At 40.4% G+C, this 19,865-nt stretch overlaps 1 protein-coding gene across 1 annotated transcript; it reads left to right on the top strand.

Moving 5' to 3' along the window:
• Positions 1-16,840: 16,840 nt before the first annotated feature.
• On the top strand, positions 16,841-19,570 carry LOC118793395 (inhibitor of growth protein 2-like). Its single transcript, XM_036551561.1, has 2 exons — positions 16,841-17,137; positions 18,894-19,570. Exons 1-2 carry the CDS (start codon positions 16,996-16,998, stop codon positions 19,568-19,570), a joined length of 819 nt encoding a protein of 272 aa, XP_036407454.1. The 5' UTR covers positions 16,841-16,995.
• The last annotated feature ends 295 nt before the right edge of the window (positions 19,571-19,865 follow it).

Below are 19,865 nucleotides of genomic sequence, written 5' to 3'. Positions count from 1 at the left end.
CGTTCACTGCCTCAACAGTAGGTCTTTCTGGGGCCTGTAGGGGGAAAGGAACTAAGCATGCTAGTGTGGCGCAAGCGGTTTCCGTCTCCAAGAGTGTTGTCAAGGAGGTTGAGCGGACAGAGAGGTTGATCAGGAAATGATTCTCTCCTGCGTACGCTGCAGAAAGACTCGTGGGCTACCCACTGGGCTGAATTAACACTTCAGACTGAAGGACAGCAGCTCAGATGTGGATTGATTGGGCCTTGATTGTGTACCAGGTTCTGAGAAACTGCTCAGTTCCTAATGATTGATGGCTTGTCCTCCACCTCCACACAAACTGCCAGTCTTGCGGAACCAGTGGAGAATTTCAATCACAAAACAAATCCAACCAAATAAGTGGGACAGCAACTTCCCTTTCACAGATGGTTTTCCACGGCAAGGTAATCTAGCTGTTTCTGGGCTCTGTGCAGTCTGTTTTAAGAAGGGCATGAGAAACAGTATCTTAAAAGCTCTTTCCCTGTAATATAGCTGTTGTTACAGAGACATCTTTGCCCCTGTTCTTTTAGAGAGCATCTTCTTGCAGGAGAAAGAGAAGAATGTGGAATACAATCAAGGTGGGCAGAGATGTGAGATGTGAAACATCTCAAACATTTGAAGGACCAGCATTAGTCCACATTCAGAGAATGGAGTATATGGAGAATTTTATATAGATAAAGGGAAATCTGTCCTTTTTTCTGGCACTCCCATATTTCTATTTTACTTTAGAGATGTTGCTTATTCTTTTTTGGAATGATGAAATTGGGAGATTTGTATGTGCATGTCTGAGAAACAAAGAAAACTAAGAGTGCCTTCATCCCTATTTCAATGTAGACCTAACACCAAATTGGCTCCCTCTCTTAGTTCAGGTTCAAGGTGGATTTTTTTTTGTCAAGCTGAATGACAACTAACCATGTCAGCTCAGGCAGCTACACTCTGATGCTGGCCTACTTATGAGCTGTGGGTGGAGTCAGCAAGCATTGCAACTAAACTGGTTCTGTCAGCAGTAAAAACAAATTTAAAAAACATATAAACAAAAGAGTAAAACACTTATCATTGTATTTATTTGTCTTTCAAACAGAAGTGAGCTTGACTTCCTGCTTATCTTATTTCAGAGACTGGTGGTCTGTGGTATTTTCCATCATGATCCTTCCCAAATGGGTGTCACATCATGTGCTACAGCTACATTTATATTTATTCATTTGGCAGACACTTTTATCTAAAGTGACTTACAAGTGAGGCAGAGTACAATACAAGAAAAAGCTATATAAGGAGTTCTTGCTCCATCTTGAGCAAACCTGCTTCTAGCTGCCACTGTGGAAATCGGATGTCAGTGTCCACTTAAATCCTCTCACAGAGGGAAGCTAATCAGTGATGCCTCATTTTTCTTTGTCACCGCCCTTTGTCAGGCCACTAGTGTGGCAAAGCAAATGAATCATCATTCAAAGCATGCTTATGAAACAGATAGTTCCCATCTTGCAATCTGATTGGTCAACTTGGCACTCCAGCTATGTGTTACTAAAGCAATAGTACATGATAAGGTGGTCGTTATTGCAATTATTGGCACAATGGTACACTAGCTACGAGGTAGAGCCAAGTAGCGTTGGCATCACAGAGTGTTAGTCTTACGAAAGTAACATCATCACTTTCTTTACTTTGCTATCTGGCTACTTAAAATGAGACCTGTAAATTACAGTACTAAGATGTTATTTCCATCTAAATCTGTTCTATTTTGATCTATTCTTAATGAACAGGTATGTCAACACCATGCTACCAAAGGTCCTTGTTAGTGACCTAGCTAACCTTTTCCTGGCTATGTTGCTCCACCGTCATTTGTTTTCAAGAGGCAGCTTCCAATAGCTCTTAAGGGAGCTCTCTGTCTTGTGGCCACAAGCTGGTATGATTTCCCGAATCTGTAACCCAGCAACAGAGAGCACTTGCAAGGGTGTGTAAATGTCCTTTCTTCCTCACATATGTAAAACCTTCTTCTTAACTGACATTTGCAAAACACTGAAACAACTTATGCAGACAGTAACAGCAAAAAATGAGTAACTTTTCAATCTGTTGTTGAGAAACTGCAAAAATGCTGAACAATGGTGTCCATACACTCCGCCGATAATCCACAGGCCGCACAAGCTGATTTACTGGTCCACACACCCACTGTCAAGCGAAAGCAACTTGACAGAACTGGTCAGTAGCTATGCAAATCCCTTAGATTTTCCAATAATCACAATAACGCACATTCTCTTGTGTACTTGTGTATTTACACATGGAAAAGTACTCCATGAAAGCATCAGACAGGAGAACACAAATCCATTTCTAAGGCTGTAGCTGTATGTTATTGGCCAGGCAGATTTTATACAATGAATTGGGTCAGCAGGCATCAATGGCCACAAAAGTAAAAATGAAAACCTACCAGCACCGCTATTCATATGCAGGACATAGGGGCCAGTTTAGCATTTTCAAACATCTGGATTTTAAATATATGAGTAATGCCTAAAACACAATATTCCCAGAGGGCAAGAAAGAAATCCAGTGTTAAGTTTCAGAGTTGTTAAAGGTTATATTTATCAGTGACAAGGGGCAGTGCTGTTTCCTTCCAGGACAGCATATGGAGTAATAATGGACCATGACTGAATGTGCTTGGCGCAGATTGACAAAGACACCAAGGTATGAAATACACAGCCAGAGAACTAAGGACAGGAACAAGCTGGGCTACAGACAGAGGTCCTTCATGCACAAAAGCGTAGCCCACACCCCATAGAGCACAGCCACAGGCAGAGCATATACAGGCTCAATGGACCTGCATTTCAGCTCTGAACACAACATTTTCCCCCCTCACGGTTCACACTTGCACCCCTTTTCTTCAGCTGATGTCTATTCCGAGTTAAGTAAATCAAAAATCACTGAAGTTAAATCCCAGCTGAGAGATTTTTCTCATCTAAACTGAGTCTAAACTCGCTTGGAAAGGCAGCGTGACTGGGGAGGCTGACATTCAGCACCTGTCTGGAAATCCATTTCCTCGGTGCTGGGGAGCGGACGTGGGCTGGCAGTGTTGACGCCCCGGGGATGTGCCTCTCCAGCAAAATTGATTTCTGGGCGTAAATGACTGACTTCCCCACATTCAGGTTACACCTCAGTGACTGTGCTTTTCTTTGGAGATGAAGCTGTACACAATGGTACCACCTGACGAAGCACAACACAATCTGCCCTAAATGAGCTCCTCAGTCTGGGACCGCGGCTCTGGCATGCTCTTAAGACTTAGCATGGAACAACAAGCTGCCTCATTTGTTATATAAGCCATTTTCAAATGCTTGTTCTGTTTTTTTCTTTTTATGGTGAAAGAACATTTGATATAAAAATGAAAATGCTTGTCCCAAATGGCTCTAAGTTCTTGTTCACGTGTATCTCACCTGCCTTAAAAACTGCAGCAACAACCTACAATCAATTCTGTTGTGTGTTATTTCACATGAAATATGAGACAGCACCTCCCATGCGTACAAAGAAAAGAAATCATTTCGGACACCAAGAGAGATGGACTAACACATGGTGTCACACAACTGACATTTTGAAGGCTGTCAAGTTATGGAACAAGACAGACTTGCCGTTTGCCATGCTAGGGGGCACCAACCACCACAATATGCTAACGTGAACCAATCTGCCACCCCCATTCAAACTGACAACCACACTGTTTGCCATTATGAAATAAAATTCTACACTGTCATGCACTGTGAAACTCACTCAAGTACTATACTGGCCCCCCGCTCTGAAACACAGCACTACAGTGTCCCAGCTTGTTCACTCACTTTCCTTTATGGAGACCGGAAACAGAATGTACTCTTTTTTTTACCTTTGTTGTGCCTATTTTTCACAACTAACGTATAGCAGTGACATCTTAAGGATTAAATCTTCATTTAAAAATCAAATAGCAATGGCCATAATTCCTGTGTATCTGGAGAGGGAATTGAACTCGGACACAGGGGATTCAGAAGGGTGCCTGGAGTACCACTTCCTGTCAGGGGATGGCATCAATTTCCCTCCTATCACGGGTCAAGAGTCATGGAGAGGCATAGCCCTCCATCTGAAATCCACCACCGGAGAGGGCCTAACAGTCAAGGAGAGCTCCCTGTCAAGGGTTCCAGGGCATGTGGCCAAGAGTGAGCAGATGGGGTGGGGTGGAGGAGGGGGTGTCCTCTAGGCAATCAAGGCTTCACCCACTAATGGCTGCAAATGTCAGCGTCAGGACCTGCCGATTTAATGGGCTACTCCAGGCGTGCTGAAGAATGGTTGATTAGGTGCTGGAGTGGCTAATCACTCCATGATCTAAAGCCACAGTTAAGTTATGAATAAGGAGATTCTGAAAAAAAAATGTTAAAAAATACTTTGAGTCAGTTTGGATAGAGGCTTAAATAGAGGTATTTACATACCCATAGCTACTAAATGAAAAGGCCATGTGAAATAAAGTTCTTGGAGTTTTCATGCAGGAAGAGCCTTTTCATATTCACTTAGTACATCCTGGGTTTACTGTTGTGTGTCTGCTGTGTGATAAGGAGAAAGCTTTGTTTATTCCATACTGTAAGTTTGACTGATCACATACATTAACGTCACTGTGAAACAGGCATTCACTTTTGCATTCTAACACCGTTGGTCAGACATGTTAGGTTAGTGGACACACCGGAATAGTTTCTAGCAGTGTTTCTAGTGTTTTCTAGTAGTAAAGCAATGGTTCCCTTTGTTTTTTTTCTGGTTTTAAAATAAGTGCCTGAAGCTACACTGGGGGATTCTCTGACATTTAATTGTCTTTGTGTTTTACTTTCTACTCTCTTCTCCCTTCAATAAATCTGTGGGGTTTTCATGGTAACCTTCATTTCTTTCTCTTCTGAAATCACTGTGTTCACATTCTGCTATTTGAACTGGGCCCTTCCCTTTGAAACTTTGTCTTTGTGCATTGTGAGAGAGTAGGGTTTGCAGGGCTCCCCAAGGCCTGTTTGTACTTTTGTGTTCTCATGACGGTTCCCTAGGACTCCCTCAGCTGCCCTCCCTCTGGTTTAGAATCTCCAGCCGCGCTTTGATATGAGATGAGACCCCGAGGTACACGTTCGTGGGCACTTGCTCTTGTTCCTGTGAGAGGGAAGATCTATGACTTTGACAAAATTCTGTTGCTCACATCTGGATTCACAGATATGGTATTCAAGATCATTTTTCAGCACAAAAAACCTGTTGTTGAGCCACAGGTATTTTGAAACATTGCAACTCAAAACTGCTGCTACAGTGCCATCTAGCCAGGATTTACAGTTACTGCGTGTAGGACAGAGCCAAAACAAGTGCTTTAATTAATGCTGTAGTTTCACCAAATTAATTCTTGCAAAGTTTAAAATCTATATATATAAAATATGTTTTTTTTTTCCCCCAAAAAAAAACATTTTTTTTTTTTTTCGGCACTTGTCATACTTCGACAGTTGTGCTGATAACAGCACTCTTCTCAGAGCTTGGTTTCAGGATATGGAAAGAGTTCATTGAAGATGTGTTTTCTTTATGCTCCCACTTCCGTTTCAGCCGCGCTGCTTGATGTCAGGCGATGCTGTCCATCTTTTCACAAGAAAGTGAAGCCATCTTGTGTTGCCTGGTGAGCGAGCCAAGCCTTTTTTGGGGGGATGGATGCTATGGCGCTGTCAGGTAGGTGTTGAGCCGGTAATGACCGGTCAAAGAGACACCTGTCATATTACTGTTCTGCACTCATCCTCGCTGTCCTCCATGTGGTCCAGGAGGAAAGAGTGACAGCACAACAAATGGCTGCATGGGAGTCTGTACAAACCCTGTCACAGCGCACAGGGGGCTGCTTCAGCTGCTGGCCCTGCCTTTGAGTACACCCCTGCGCCAGCAGACGCATCTTCCAGGGATTAAGGTGCTCCAGTCTTGCATTTTCTATTTTTCCCTTCATAACTGCTTTGTCATGGTGCTGAGACTCAGTGACATTAAAGTGGGCTCTGAATTCCACTGTGATCCGTAGGGTCCCTAGCCATTTGCTACAGTGCCACCCGTAGATCTATCAGCTTCTGCATCAAGGATGTTATGTGGAAACAGGTGTGTAACTAAGAGTAAGGTGTCAGAAGGAGATGCATTGGGTCATTCTGTAGGTGTGCCAAATTTGGATTAAATTAAGGGGGAAGCAGGAATCACGCTGTACAAACAGAATTGACCACAATTAATAAATTGATACAGACAATTAGATTCTGGTGCATACTGAATGCTAGTAATGACACAGTGCTTGGTAAAGGTTGTGTCCACCAGAGGGAATCAATAATTTATTCATGAAGAGGTATAAATGTATACCATAATGTATTGCTCCTCTCCAATGTACAATAGTTTTAAGCAACTGCATAGTAAAGGTTCTGTAGAAGAGCCCCTTTCAAATGGATGTACTATGATGAATGGCACCAAGGGTGTAACTTTGGGTTGAACATTGGGGGGGTTGAGGTCTCCATGAATATGATTATTTGGGGGGGCTGTATTGGCTGGTTTTGATGGCACTCTGGTGAATGATACTCTAAAAATCACTTCGTTCTATTTAGGAGCATTTATTTACGGTGTAAGCAACATCTCTTAGATTTGATTTAACAACACCTCAATGTGTCATGAATGAGTAATTCAGGGACTTTGTTGTCATAGAATTTCTGATGTGGCATTAAAAACCACATGCTTTACAACAGCAAGTCTCTACCTTTGTCTTTAGGGAAAAGTTGGCCTACTTCACAAAAGCAAAGATAAATCTACCATCACTATCATCTGATGATGCATGATTGCACTTTATATAAAATAATGAAGTCATTTTATCAGTTTGACTTTATAGTAGATAGTGAATTTGTTTGAAGGAAAAATAACTCAAAGGTTAAGACTATGATATAAAAATTGTTTTTATTGTCTTCCTGGTAAACCAAAACTAAAAAGAAGAATATTGCCATCAAATGTACTGTATTTCTATTTAGTTTATGCTATATAGTTATTTATATAGTATGTAAACATATTTGGGTTATACTTTACATAGTTAGGACACTGAACTAAACAGCACTTTAGTAGAGTATACCCCAGACAGTACTTCTGTTGTACATCATTCAAGAGCATCAGTCCGTGAGTGAGCGTGTGATGAATGCATGAATGAGTGAACAGCTCTTCATCTGCTATCAGAGTGCTTCACTCTCCCTCCTCATCCTCAGGACTTTATGAAAGAGTGTTTCTTTTTTACTGTTTTGTGTGTGTGTGTATGTGTGAGAGAGAGAGAGAGAGAGAGAGAGAGAGAGAGAGAGCGAGCTAATCTGTATTCTGCTTCTTGTTTTATGTCTGTTTTTCATACAGTTTTGCATCTCTAACGCAACATCCACTACCTTTGCATTGCTCTGCCTTTATCCTCATATCTTCCGCATTAGCATAAATCCCATCAAGAAAAATCCTAAATCATGTTTTCTATTCCCTGTTCTTAAGAATGCTGAAATATTGTTTATCCATTGAAGGAAAAAAGTCATATCTGTGTAACCTGGGAGTTTCATGTAAATGCCTTTTTTACATAAATGGTCTAAATATATTTTTAGTCATAAAATGCAGAGGACAGAAAACAGACTGATGTACAACCTTTTTATGATTTTTATCAAGGCTAAATGGTTGGCTGTTAAGGTAGCTGAATTAAAAGGTTTAAAGTGTGCATGAACACTATATTACACTACATTTGCATTGTTGTGTGTTCTTTATCAAAGTCATTTTTTATAGTGATAAATACAACAGTGTCTGAATAAGAATAAGACCTGTAACTGTGGACATCACACCTTGAGATACACACAATGCGTATACAAAATCAGACAGTGCGTATACTAAAACCATCCCACTGCAATCAGTGTGCATCCTCATAATCCTCATTATAAATTCTCCCCTTTTCCCGTTCTCCCTTTTTTGCATTTTTCCTCTTTTTACCCCAACTTTTAACGATTGCTAATTGCACATTATGCTTGTCTCATCACGACAACCCATGTGGGAGCACAGGACAAGACGAGTGAAATCCTTTGATAACCGCATATGCGAACTGTTAGGGAGTGAGTCCTCCGTGACTTAACACGAAAAACTGTAATAACTGTAACAGGTTTGCTGTGGTAAATATGCGACAATTTGTAGTTGAAGAAAACGGTTTTGTTTATGACATCGCTGTGATGGGAATGATGAACTGTTATTCGATTACTCCTGTAGTTCTGCCATAAACGGACTGAGACAGGCGAAAGGAAGAAGCAGCACCAAAGTAATCATGCAGGTTCATAGCCGGGGCACCACGGTCTGTTTTCCGCAAGTTTGCTAACTACGTGCATTATTATAAATAATATGAATCGGTGACTGAATCATTGGTTAAAGGTATATGAGGATATTTTGGGAAAAATTGCACCGCTAAATGAAGTTTGTAAATGTTACATAAAGGTAATATAACTTACCCCATTGTTTGGCGTATTTGGGGCGGCGTTGGAAGCGTCAGTTGACGGAACAGATGGGACTGTTTCCTATGCGAAACTTTATTGATCTGCGGGAGCCCAGCAAAACTCGGACTAATGTGTTGGGAGGATAACAATGGTATTATATCGACCTGTAAAATGTTACAATGCAATTATTGATTGTATTCTTAGAGCAATGTGGGTAATATTGTTTTTAATGATAAAATTCATGTAAATATTGTAATTGATGAGGATAATTGATTTTCTCATAGTTGGTATGTTCTGGGGGAGGACCTTAAAAGGGGAAACAGATAAAGGTTGTCCCAATATTCAGTTGGGGCTTTTGAGCTGAAGAGATGTAGTAGTGTTGTGCTAATTGCAAAGCAAAGTAGTTGTTTGTGTTCCAATGTATTTTTATAAATAAATCTCTCACCAGTGATGTGCGCTACAACTCTTGTGCTGTACTCATTACTGCTCCAATTGCTCGGTCATCCCGTCACACTAACCATGACTATTTTTCACACTACAAGTCCCACACAATGCCAGGAAGCAGATGCTGTTCAGTGGGTAGTTGCGTGACATCACCTAAGCAACTCAGAGGCACCCAAACAAGTTGAAGGGTGCAGGGAGTGGTGACAACAGCGGGACCCTAGCCACTTTAGGATAGCCACTCTGTTTTCTGTTTCAGACTTACCTGGTAATATGGAGCACACTATTATCATTCAGAATTGACAGCTGACATATGTGAGGATGTTGTCAAAAGCACATAGACCATTGGGGAATTGGGACTCTGGTGCAAAGCTAAGGGTGAAGGATGTTTTCAAAGAAAAATGACATACAAGAAAATTATCAAATGGTAACCATGAAAAAGAGAATGACTTCTGCATCTTTCTTTAAGTGGCTCCATTCAGGAACAGCTGTTGTGAAATGCCTCTTGAATTTTTTCACTTTCATAATGGGTCTGGAACCAGACCAAAGACAAAGTCCATCATTCAAAGGCCTTGTTCAATATCACCAAAGCCTGTAAAACAACTTACAAATCAATTACTTGGAATCTGTCAAGCTGGTTGATGGGAGGGCTCTCCAACTGAACTGCATTGTGGCTGTTTCCTGGTAATTAATTGAGCTGTTCTTCCAATCACCTTCTGTCTTTCCTAGACCTTGTTTGAGCCTGACGTCCTTAATAGTACCACTTAGAGAGACAACGCCACGTCTGAGCAACTAAAAGTGTGATCTCACCTTTAGTGCCGGAGTCTATTAAGAAAAAAAAGTTCAGTTGATGGTTGAAATCAATGGGAACGGTCAAACAATTAATGGTGCTGTTTTCCTCCCTGAGAGATTACAGTGGTGAAGGAGTGAGTTTCAGAGCTCAGATGAATCCTAAGGTATGCATATGGCCCAACATTTCTTGGGGAGGAGGGTGTACACTCCTGCCCTTTTCACCCCTGAGTGACCTAGAAGTGAATTTATTCTGAGAAAAGGGGCAGATTTATCTATATACATACAAGCCAGGATGCATACGTACATTCATGTCCAGTATGTGCATATGTCAGATGCAGTGCTGACATACTATTATATGAGCATTCAATGTATTCCTCACAACATAAAGGTCAACATTGATACACACAGCGAGTCACCTATAATTATGCTATAAGTCATTGTACCAGAAAAGTGGGAATGTCAATATGCAAATTTCTTCAGAGTTCTGAAAATCAGAATTAATACCACAAAAATGAAACACTGAAACTCTGATCTGACTTACGCACAGAAGTCATCTATGTACCTTAATTTTATAGCAATGACTTTTGGCCAGTCATTCATCTGTCCTTTATCAGTCCTCATTCAGTCTTTGAGTTTATCACTGTAGTTCTTCTTTCTCCTCAACTACAGCGTCACTCTAGCCTAGTTGAAACTTCCCTGTTGCACTTGTTAGATGAGCCTAGGACAAATAGCAACCTGCTTCTTTTTTGTTTAAAGACATTTGAGCAGCTTACTCAGCTAATCTGAGACTGAAGAGCATTACACTCTGATACCTTTGGCATGCCTCCTTTGCAAAACCCAAACTCTACTGATGTGGAGATCAACATTCATTATAGAACACAAACACACAAGGAGACTTTGCACAAAAGGACAGAAGGACAAAAAGGCACAGTCCTGGATTTCCTATGCCTCTTTTGGAGTTGAGAATGAAAACTTAAAGTCAGCTTTGTGCTAAATTGCCTCTTTGTGCAGGCTGCAAGAGAGGGTCCTCTCCTGTATCTTGAAGGTCAGTGCTGTGGGCAAATGAGTGAGGGGAAAGTCTTACTCTAGGTGAGAGCAGTCAGACTGGGTGCTCAGTGAGTCTACAGTTACAGCACCTTTTAACAATCCATCACTCTTCCACAAGATGAGCACTATACTGATAGTACCATTTCACTACCCAGTTCATTCTCATGTTTATTTATTAAGACATCATTTTTCAGTAAATGTGTACTTATTTTGTAAGGCAAAGCATGGTCATGTGGGGCAAAGCAATTTCTGTGCAAATATCACCTTCCCTAAAATACCAGCGTTCGGTGTGAAATGCAGGCTGGAGGGATATTGCAATGAGGCTTTTGCATGGCAGATTTCATGAAATGAAGTTCTGAGGTTGCATAGAAGGATAAAAATACATTATTTCCAGAACATACTGTACTCTGATTAAAGTAAAGCTGGAGAAGAGATTTTTTTTCTTTGAGCTCATCTGCTCAATAAGCCATTATTTTGTCTAGACATGCAAATAAATAAGGTAAAATATTCTCATCTCATTTATTTTTGCGCATTTTCAATTTCATGCATGATACCTACAAAACCGAAGGTCCATTTTTCAGTTTTTGATAAAAGTGTGGTCATTGCATCTCTGAGTTGTCCTCATAAGGAGCTGTTTTTGTAATGGCAGGAGTAACTTCTCTCAAGCAGTGTATCTCAGTCTACTCATACAGTCGGCGGTGGCAGTTGCAGGATTATCACTTCCTACACTGTGGTGTCCCTGCTGCAGGCCATAATAAAACACAAGTGATGCTGAATTAAGATGTGTCATCTTTCCATTCACTTTTTAAATAATCCATCTGCTCGCTGTGTAAGCAGTATCCTGAACACCCCCTACCCCCTCCAGCAGCTCAGCTCTCAGCATTAAAGAAAGGATGCAAAAAAAAATCCAAAAGCTGCTGAACTTTGTATTCTCCTCTCAGAGCTACACAGAGTAACTGAACTCAGATGGACCCAATACAGCTGCTCATATCCAGCAAAGGCAAGGAATGGATGACTCCAGGCAGCACTCATGCAAACATAGCTTGACCTTTCTGATGGCCTACATTACCCAATTCAACCCCATTTTTACATTCACAAAATGATGGAGTGCATTTTAGTCTAATGTGTTACTTTGTTTAAAGGGAAATTTTGACCAATAAAATATCAGAAGAACCCACTTCACAAGCCGCCACAGGAGGGTCCAGCTCTCCACACATAAACTGCATATGGAGACCCTAAATGGACCCGCGTCAGGCTGTCTGAACAATACTACACTCCTAGAACCACCACATTCTCCTGGAAAGAAGAGCTTTCATCAAATTCCTATTAAACCACTAATGCATTTTCAGCAAATGCACAATCAATGTCAAGCTGTCCAGCAATGTTTTATTTTCTTTAACTGCCTCATCTATTGACCCCATGGGAATATTTCCATTTTCACAATCACTGTCATTTGAAAATTATTGATTTGGAACAACAACTGGTCTTATTTCATGACTTGATTGATTTGGCTAATTTATTGTTTCTTCCTAAATGACACTTCAAGAGAATTTTTTTCATACATGGTCTGATTAATATTTTTTGACCCACCACCACTACCTCTCTGGGGAACAACTTCATTGACACAAAAGGGAAATCAATTTACAGAGGCAAATCTGTGTTCCTCCGGTGCCCCATCCTTCCCCATCCCCCACAACCCCTTTACACCTGGGCCCCCTCCTACCTCTAACCCCAACTTTACTTACTTTACTTACTTAATCAATATAATTTTTAAAACCACAAAACCACAAAAATTCTTAAAATGGGTGGTCAGATGTGGTGCCAATTCCAAACAAAGATCAAATACTTCATTCTAAGATGCATATAGACTTCATGAATATTATTGACTTTACTTCATTTAATTACTATAAAGGAGTCAACTACTTTTTAGGTTTTCAGTGTATTTTTAAGAACTGCTTCCTCTATTAACCATGACCATATTAAATACATATTTTCCTCACTTTCATTTGTATGAATAATCATAGTGTAAAAAACTTTATGGTAATACATTTCCCACATGTACATGGAATTATTCTGCCATCTAGTGAACAGAATTCCATACTACAAAATAGCAGACTAAAGAAATCTAACCAAATTTGTTGGGTGGAGAGGGATACTTTTATTAAGTGTTCATTCAGATTTTTTAGCCTAAAAAGTTTTATTCCGTTCCTTCAAAGGGTTTTGCTATGTGTTGTCCACAATTCTGCATTTTGGTATGGAAAGGTCATGTTAACCATTCCACTTCTTTCTAAATTTATAGTAAACATATCCTTCCCTCCTCTACATGGCATTTATCTTGCAAGATGACACACTTTGATGGTGACAATCTCCTGAAGACTACTGGAGCTGGTTTCCAACACAGCATACAGCACCAAACACAAAGGAGATTTATTCATATTTCAGTTTAACCTGAAGTTGCTTTTGTCAATTTTTCTCATCAGAAATATTCAAGGGGAAATTACCTATAGCAGTTAATGGCATGACAGTCTATAGCTTAATTGCAGGCATGGCTAAATTAGAGCAAAAGAGAAAAATGAGCCCGTATCAAGAAATCATTACATCACTACATTGCCACAATCAACATTTTTGCTTGGCTATTACATGTCTTTGATATGTGTTACATGCACTGTACTTTGGCAAGTAGCAATGCCTACATTGTTTTTGAAATTCAAAAATCTTTTCATTTCCTTCTTGAAATCAGAAGGTTCTTGTTGGCTATTCTACCTGACAAAATGACATTGCACATTTGAACAAAATATTTGATGAATTACATTTTGCAACCTAATCACATTCATCATAGTCACATATAAATCTTCATGGGGGCAAAACTTCCAACATGAGCGGGTGTATGTGATGAAAGCTTTAATTATATGTATTTTAGGCCATAGGGTTTTTATGCTGTTCATTGTTCACCCACTGCACCAGCACAGTAGTTCTTGGAGGAAATCCCTTTCCTGTGCATAAATCTGTCGTTCTTAAACAAAGTTAATGATCTCGCCAACGTATATTGTCACACTTTGTTGAATGTGCTTTGTGAATGACCGCACAAAGCATTCGGCACTTGCTAGTGCTCCTCAGCCTCAGACTGCCAGACATCCAGAGGTTCATGCAGAAAATGTGAAGTTCTGAGATGGAAAAATGAATGCATTTCTAAAAGTAGTATTTACTACCTTATATTACACTTTCTGTCATGTACATTGTGTATGTCATGTACATTAAGTATGCCTGTTGCCTTCAGATGGACTTTTTTCCATGCTGGCTAATTAATTTTGCTCACATGAGTGTGTTAAATGCACCAACATATCATTTTTGGCCATTACAGACTGCACCTTAAACACAACGCACAGATTCAATTTGTATTCTCAACAGAGTAATGCAAATCCATCAGCATTTGAAAGGATACTGTAACATCAGATTATCCCATCCAGTCACCATTAAAAAATGTAATTGTGTGTCAAGAAGAGGAGGTATTCACTACCATTGTTGCATTTAAATAGCTGTTTAAAATGGAACCGTTGCCCATACAAGTGTATGACAAACAAAATACAATATTTTAAAGTCTTCTTTCACAAAATGAAAATCACTTTTTCAAGATACGGGATTTCATTTGTCTTAATTGTAGTTAGTCGTTTAAAACATCTGCAAACATTGCCAAAAGTATGATCTTTGGTTGCTCCATTTGTCACACAGTGGGTCTGATAGTATTACTAAAGAGGTTTTGATTCTTCTACCCATTATCTTTGACTATAATAACGGAACAATATTGCATCGAAACCAACACATTTTTCCATAGCCAAAGAAAAAACTGCTGCAAACTACAGTTTTAATTACTCAAATATTGTAAAGTATTCAAAATAATTCATAAAATCGCCATAATTTAACATATGTTATATTTTAACATATTATATAATAATTCATAACAAAAATCAATGTGCACTCAGACTTTGTCAAATCATAAGCAGTCTACGTTTTTATTTCCATTTCATTATCCATTAAAAAAACAGCAAAGATACAATGGTTTCTTTGTATTAGTGGTGCACTACCTAAAACTGTAGTCACAGTTCTCCCCTCAAGAACACCACCTCCATGCAATTTTTGCCATCACAGACTAAAGCCAAACTAAAGACAGAAGAGTATTCCAAGATGCACCACCATTCTATTTAATCTACCCACCGGCACTTAGGTGAGTCCTTCTCCTGCAAGGTTTAAATCACTAAATGAACATTCACACAGGTAAAGGAATTTCGCAAAAAGTAAATATCACATCTTGACAAAGTCTAGTTTAGGAATAAATACTGTCAATAACAGTATTGTTTCTAAGCTGTGACTGTGAATGTGGATGTCAAGAATTAATTCTATATCTCAAATGGTATAAACACTAATGTAGAACGTATGTAATGTAGAAGTAGAGCCTGAAAAATTGTATGCACAGATTACACCTAGAAGATATAAACTGTAAACTGAAACCTAAAAAATAAAAGTATTACATGGCATTGTCTGTATGAACATGAATTATACTTTCACAGGTAAAAGTACCTTTCTATATGCATGCATGAGTATTTATTTATAAAGTTACCACCTGAGTTCTCTCTGGCAAGTTTCTCTTTGTAATTTGGATTTATAAATGCATAGAATCAATCGTATTCACATGGACATTTGTCCAGTTGTCAATTGTTTTTTATCCTGTATCTAACATCATGAATCCACATGCAAAATGTTGTCTGGATATGTTTCCTAATAGTCAGTTCTTTATTGTGAACGGTGTTTTGAGTTTGATGCTTCCTGGGGTCTCCTACCAGTGGAGGTAATGGGAGACTAGGGTCATTTAGGTGCAAGCATTTGCAACCTCAATTTTGTAAGTATGTCAAGCCTATTGAAAATGAGATAGAATTAACAAAAGACAGATATTTTAGAAATGATGCAAGAGCTACACCTATAACTAAAATAAAAGCCTCCATTTTCCATGTTTTTGTCTTTATCTCAGGCATGGTGAAAGAACCTGTATGTGAGGCGATAAGGAAGACGTGACATCTAAAAAGGAAGGATAATGGGTTAATTAGCCCCTTTGTTAAATTTTGGCAGAGTCAGCAGAATCTGAGGGTGGATTTCAAATGTCATTAGCTTTTGAGGACCATACCTCATCCTTTTTTTCTTGAACTGACTCTCTAGCTCAGAGGCTTTAGCTGTAAATTAGTTTTTTTTTTTTTTTTCCACCCATGTGCTCCGCTACTTATGACTGAGAATTACAACTAAGGTCTGAGCTCCCAAAAGATGAGTAAATAATTTGTGTGAATGACCACTGAACCCCAGCCCAGACAGAATCAAATCCAGATGTCTTATTGGATCTGCAGCTGTACTAACTGATGCAAAGTTGTCTATTTGCACTTCATGGTTAACAACATGTTTTGCTACAAACTTCTCCCATGATGCTGGAATACACGGACACACACCAGACAGAAACGTCAGACCAGATATCCCGTTTGACACAGCATTGCGCATTGACTATTCTTCAATGACCAGCAATCTGTCTTACACCTGGAATTTGAGTAAACATGGATACTGTTGGGAAATATACTGTTACACACACACACGCACACACACATGCAAAATCAGAAGAGATGTAGCATAGCTGATGTTAAATTTTGGAAAAGGGTGTTTGAATTCAAGGAATTCGTCTCTCCAACCTGAAACGAAGGATTACATGCTTGTTCCCTGTTCTTGAAATTAACGTTAGCTATTTTAAATCTCTTCTGCTTTTGCATCACAGCTGAATGTAAAAAATGATACATTGTTCTGTTTTAAATATTAGATAGATCTAGATCCTATCACTTCCCACGCTAGAGAGAATTCATCCCTAATTGGTCTTCTCTCCTGCACTGAACCCTCGAGTCAAGAGATTTAAACTAGCAGTGGCATGTCTTTACACATGACCACAATCTTTGAGCCCAACCCCCTGAGAAGGAAGCTGCGGGAAAATGTAAAAACGCGGTGCATTGCCTTATAAGGAATATATCAGGTCATGCGCAGAAAGGACAGTTTTGTTTGAAGTGAATTGCAGTGAGTCTGGCGGATAGAGCTGCACAAAAAGAATAGACAACTAGCTTTAGCGCCAGATAGTAAAGACACATAGTTTCCTTAAATGTGTTTTCTAAGATCGTTCGTTTCTATAGGCGTGTTTTGCTGATTTGCTTAATGCATTGCCATCAAAATGTTGGGACATCATTACCCAAACGTGGAAAAGACACAACTGGTCAGCTATGTGGAAGATTATCTTGAGTGTGTGGAGTCTTTGCCTTTGGACATACAGAGGAATGTGTCATTGTTACGGGAAATTGATACAAAGTACCAGGGTATGTAACACTTTACATAAAGCCGTGATTGTAGGTGACTTTAAGGAATCAACACTTGACAGGGCAACACTTTGTTATTAGCTAGCTAACTAGCTATTCTCTTTTCTCGTGATGCAGTATTGTACCCCAGCCTGTGACAATGCTTCGTGCTAGCCAGCAGTTAAGCTTGATTGTTAGTTTAATTTCCCAATACAACGTACTTTATCGATGCATAAACATTGTTTATGCGGAGGAACACAAAGCGCCGTGGGTATCGGATTGTCCTTTTCGAGCAATCCTGGCTAGCTGTAGTTATGTGCTTTAAGTCAAGTCAAAAGGATCAGCCATTTTGCCAATAATTTGGAAAACTCTGTTAGCTTGCAAGGCAGGTAGAAATCTAGCTAACCATTCAGTAAAACATGTAGAGTTACTATGTGTTGTTCCTCATTGATAGTTCATGATATAGCTCGATAGCTAATGCCATATTTGATACACACTCGGCTATTGTCCTTCATTGTTTGTTCGCTAAATTAAAATGTCGAAAGCTCATTTGCTAGTTAACTATTTTGCTAGCTCCTATACATTGTATGGTGTCGAGGATTTCATTGCTCGCCCGAGCAATCTTTATTATTCTTTATCGGTTTGCAAATATGTCTTTAGAAAACAACTTCATCTGTTCCGAACCGTTCCCACTTTCTATCTAGTTTGCCTTTCAATTGGACGCCTATAGGGAAGTGAAACGGGGAACAAGATGACATTCTGCTTGGGGAATGCATTTGGGCAGCTAAATCCGAGTAATATCTGAGCGATGGCGACATATTACTTTCGCGAAAGCTAGCGAGCTTGCAATACTTTCGGTGCACCCGTCTCAACACCCAGGAATACATTTAGCGACCTAGCTACTTACAAATCAGAGACCCTGTCGTCACTTCCTCTGTGTCAACAATCGCGTAGAACACGGAAGTGGGATACAAAGAAAGGATATTGCTAGTTTAATGTAAAACTAATCAGATAAACCTAGGGAAAGTGCAATCGTCTAGTATGCACTTGCGGCATAAAAAATATTTTTACCTCGTTCGCAGTTAAATCAGGGGAGTCGCTTCCAGAGCACTGAGTCTACAAGACTGTCATCCCGCGCAGTGTAGCATGCTGCAGTAGCAGTAGCCAGTTTGCTAGCATATCATGCAAGTTGCTAGGCATCCATGACATAGTCGTTGCAAAGAGTGCACTGCTGACCTGCAGTTTTAACACAATGACATGGACGCTACGGACGCTTAATTCAATACTACTAACATTATGTCAGTGTTATGTTGTCCACATAGTGTGCTGGGTAGTGCTAACCTAGATAGCAACTGCCAACGACTCCACTTAAGCATGCAGCACCTATCTGGCAAAATGCAATGCTGATAATGTTCAAAGAATTCAATTATTCCTGCGAGGGCAAATGAGCTTAAAATTTTACAGTTGCTTGTTCGGCTTTAATGCAAGTATTGACCAGGCCTAGTAGCCAGCTGCATATCTGCTACATTTTTTAAACTTGCAAAATTGGCTTCAGTCCTTAATTTGCCTTGTAGCTGAATATCAGGACTAACTGAACGTGCACTTTGCCGTGTAAAAGGCCTTGTCTCCTTGCAATACTACATAATATACCATAGTTGGAAATTCAGTGAAACTTAAGCTATTTTGTTTGTAACGCCCCCCCAACAATAAACTATAGTGTATGCAGTGGGACCTGGCCCATTTTCATGGCATTTCTGTCTATGTTTGTGTTGTATAGAGGTGCTGAGGGAGGTCGATAGTGTGTATGACAAGTACAAGAAGGAGACCGATGGAAGCCAGAGAAAGCGCCTGCAAATCCAGCTCCAGCGTGCCCTCATCAGCAGCCAGGAGCTGGGGGACGAGAAGATCCACGTGGTCACGCAGATGATGGAGCTGGTGGAGAACCGCTCCCGCCAGATGGACTCCCACTCGCACTGCTTCCAGGAGCCCGCCGAGGCCGACAAAAGCGTGGAGAAGGTCAAGCAGGAGGCGGCACCCCCCGAGCGGTCTTCCGCCCGGCGGCCGCGTCGCCAGCGCAACAGCGAGAGCCGGGACTCCTGCCACGCGGCCAATGGCGTGGAGGAGCAGGGCGAGGAGCCGCCACCCAAGGAGAAGAAGTCAAAGTCGGCCAAGAAGAAGAAGCGCTCCAAAGCCAAGCAGGAGCGCGAGATGTCCCCCGTCGAGTTCACCATCGACCCCAACGAGCCCACCTACTGCCTCTGCGACCAGGTCTCATACGGCGAAATGATTGGCTGTGACAACGAACAGTGCCCCATCGAGTGGTTCCACTTCTCCTGTGTCGGACTCACCTACAAGCCCAAGGGGAAGTGGTACTGTCCAAAGTGCAGAGGGGACAGCGAAAAGACAATGGACAAAAGCATTGAGAAAACTAAAAAGGATAGAAGGTCTAGGTAGTGAACTAATTCGGAATGTTTTTTTTTTTCTTTTCAACAAGTCTATGGTTGATTAAACAATCTTGTCAGAGAGGTGAATATGGCTATGCAATCTATGGCGTTAATACAATACTGAAATGATCAGACTTCCCTATGGTTGATCTGTTGCAGCACTCATGGATAATAAATAACCTGACCATTAAGAAGTGCTGGTGCAACACTGGTACGTTACATATATTGCATAGATTTCCAGATGACCTCTCTTTTCCTGTAAGAAGACCTGCAAAGGTGATATCATAAATACTGCCAGTGACAGT

Source organism: Megalops cyprinoides, chromosome 18 (genome assembly GCF_013368585.1).
Source record: "Megalops cyprinoides isolate fMegCyp1 chromosome 18, fMegCyp1.pri, whole genome shotgun sequence".
Taxonomy (NCBI): domain Eukaryota; kingdom Metazoa; phylum Chordata; class Actinopteri; order Elopiformes; family Megalopidae; genus Megalops; species Megalops cyprinoides.
This window is presented reverse-complemented; position numbering and strand designations above follow the sequence as displayed.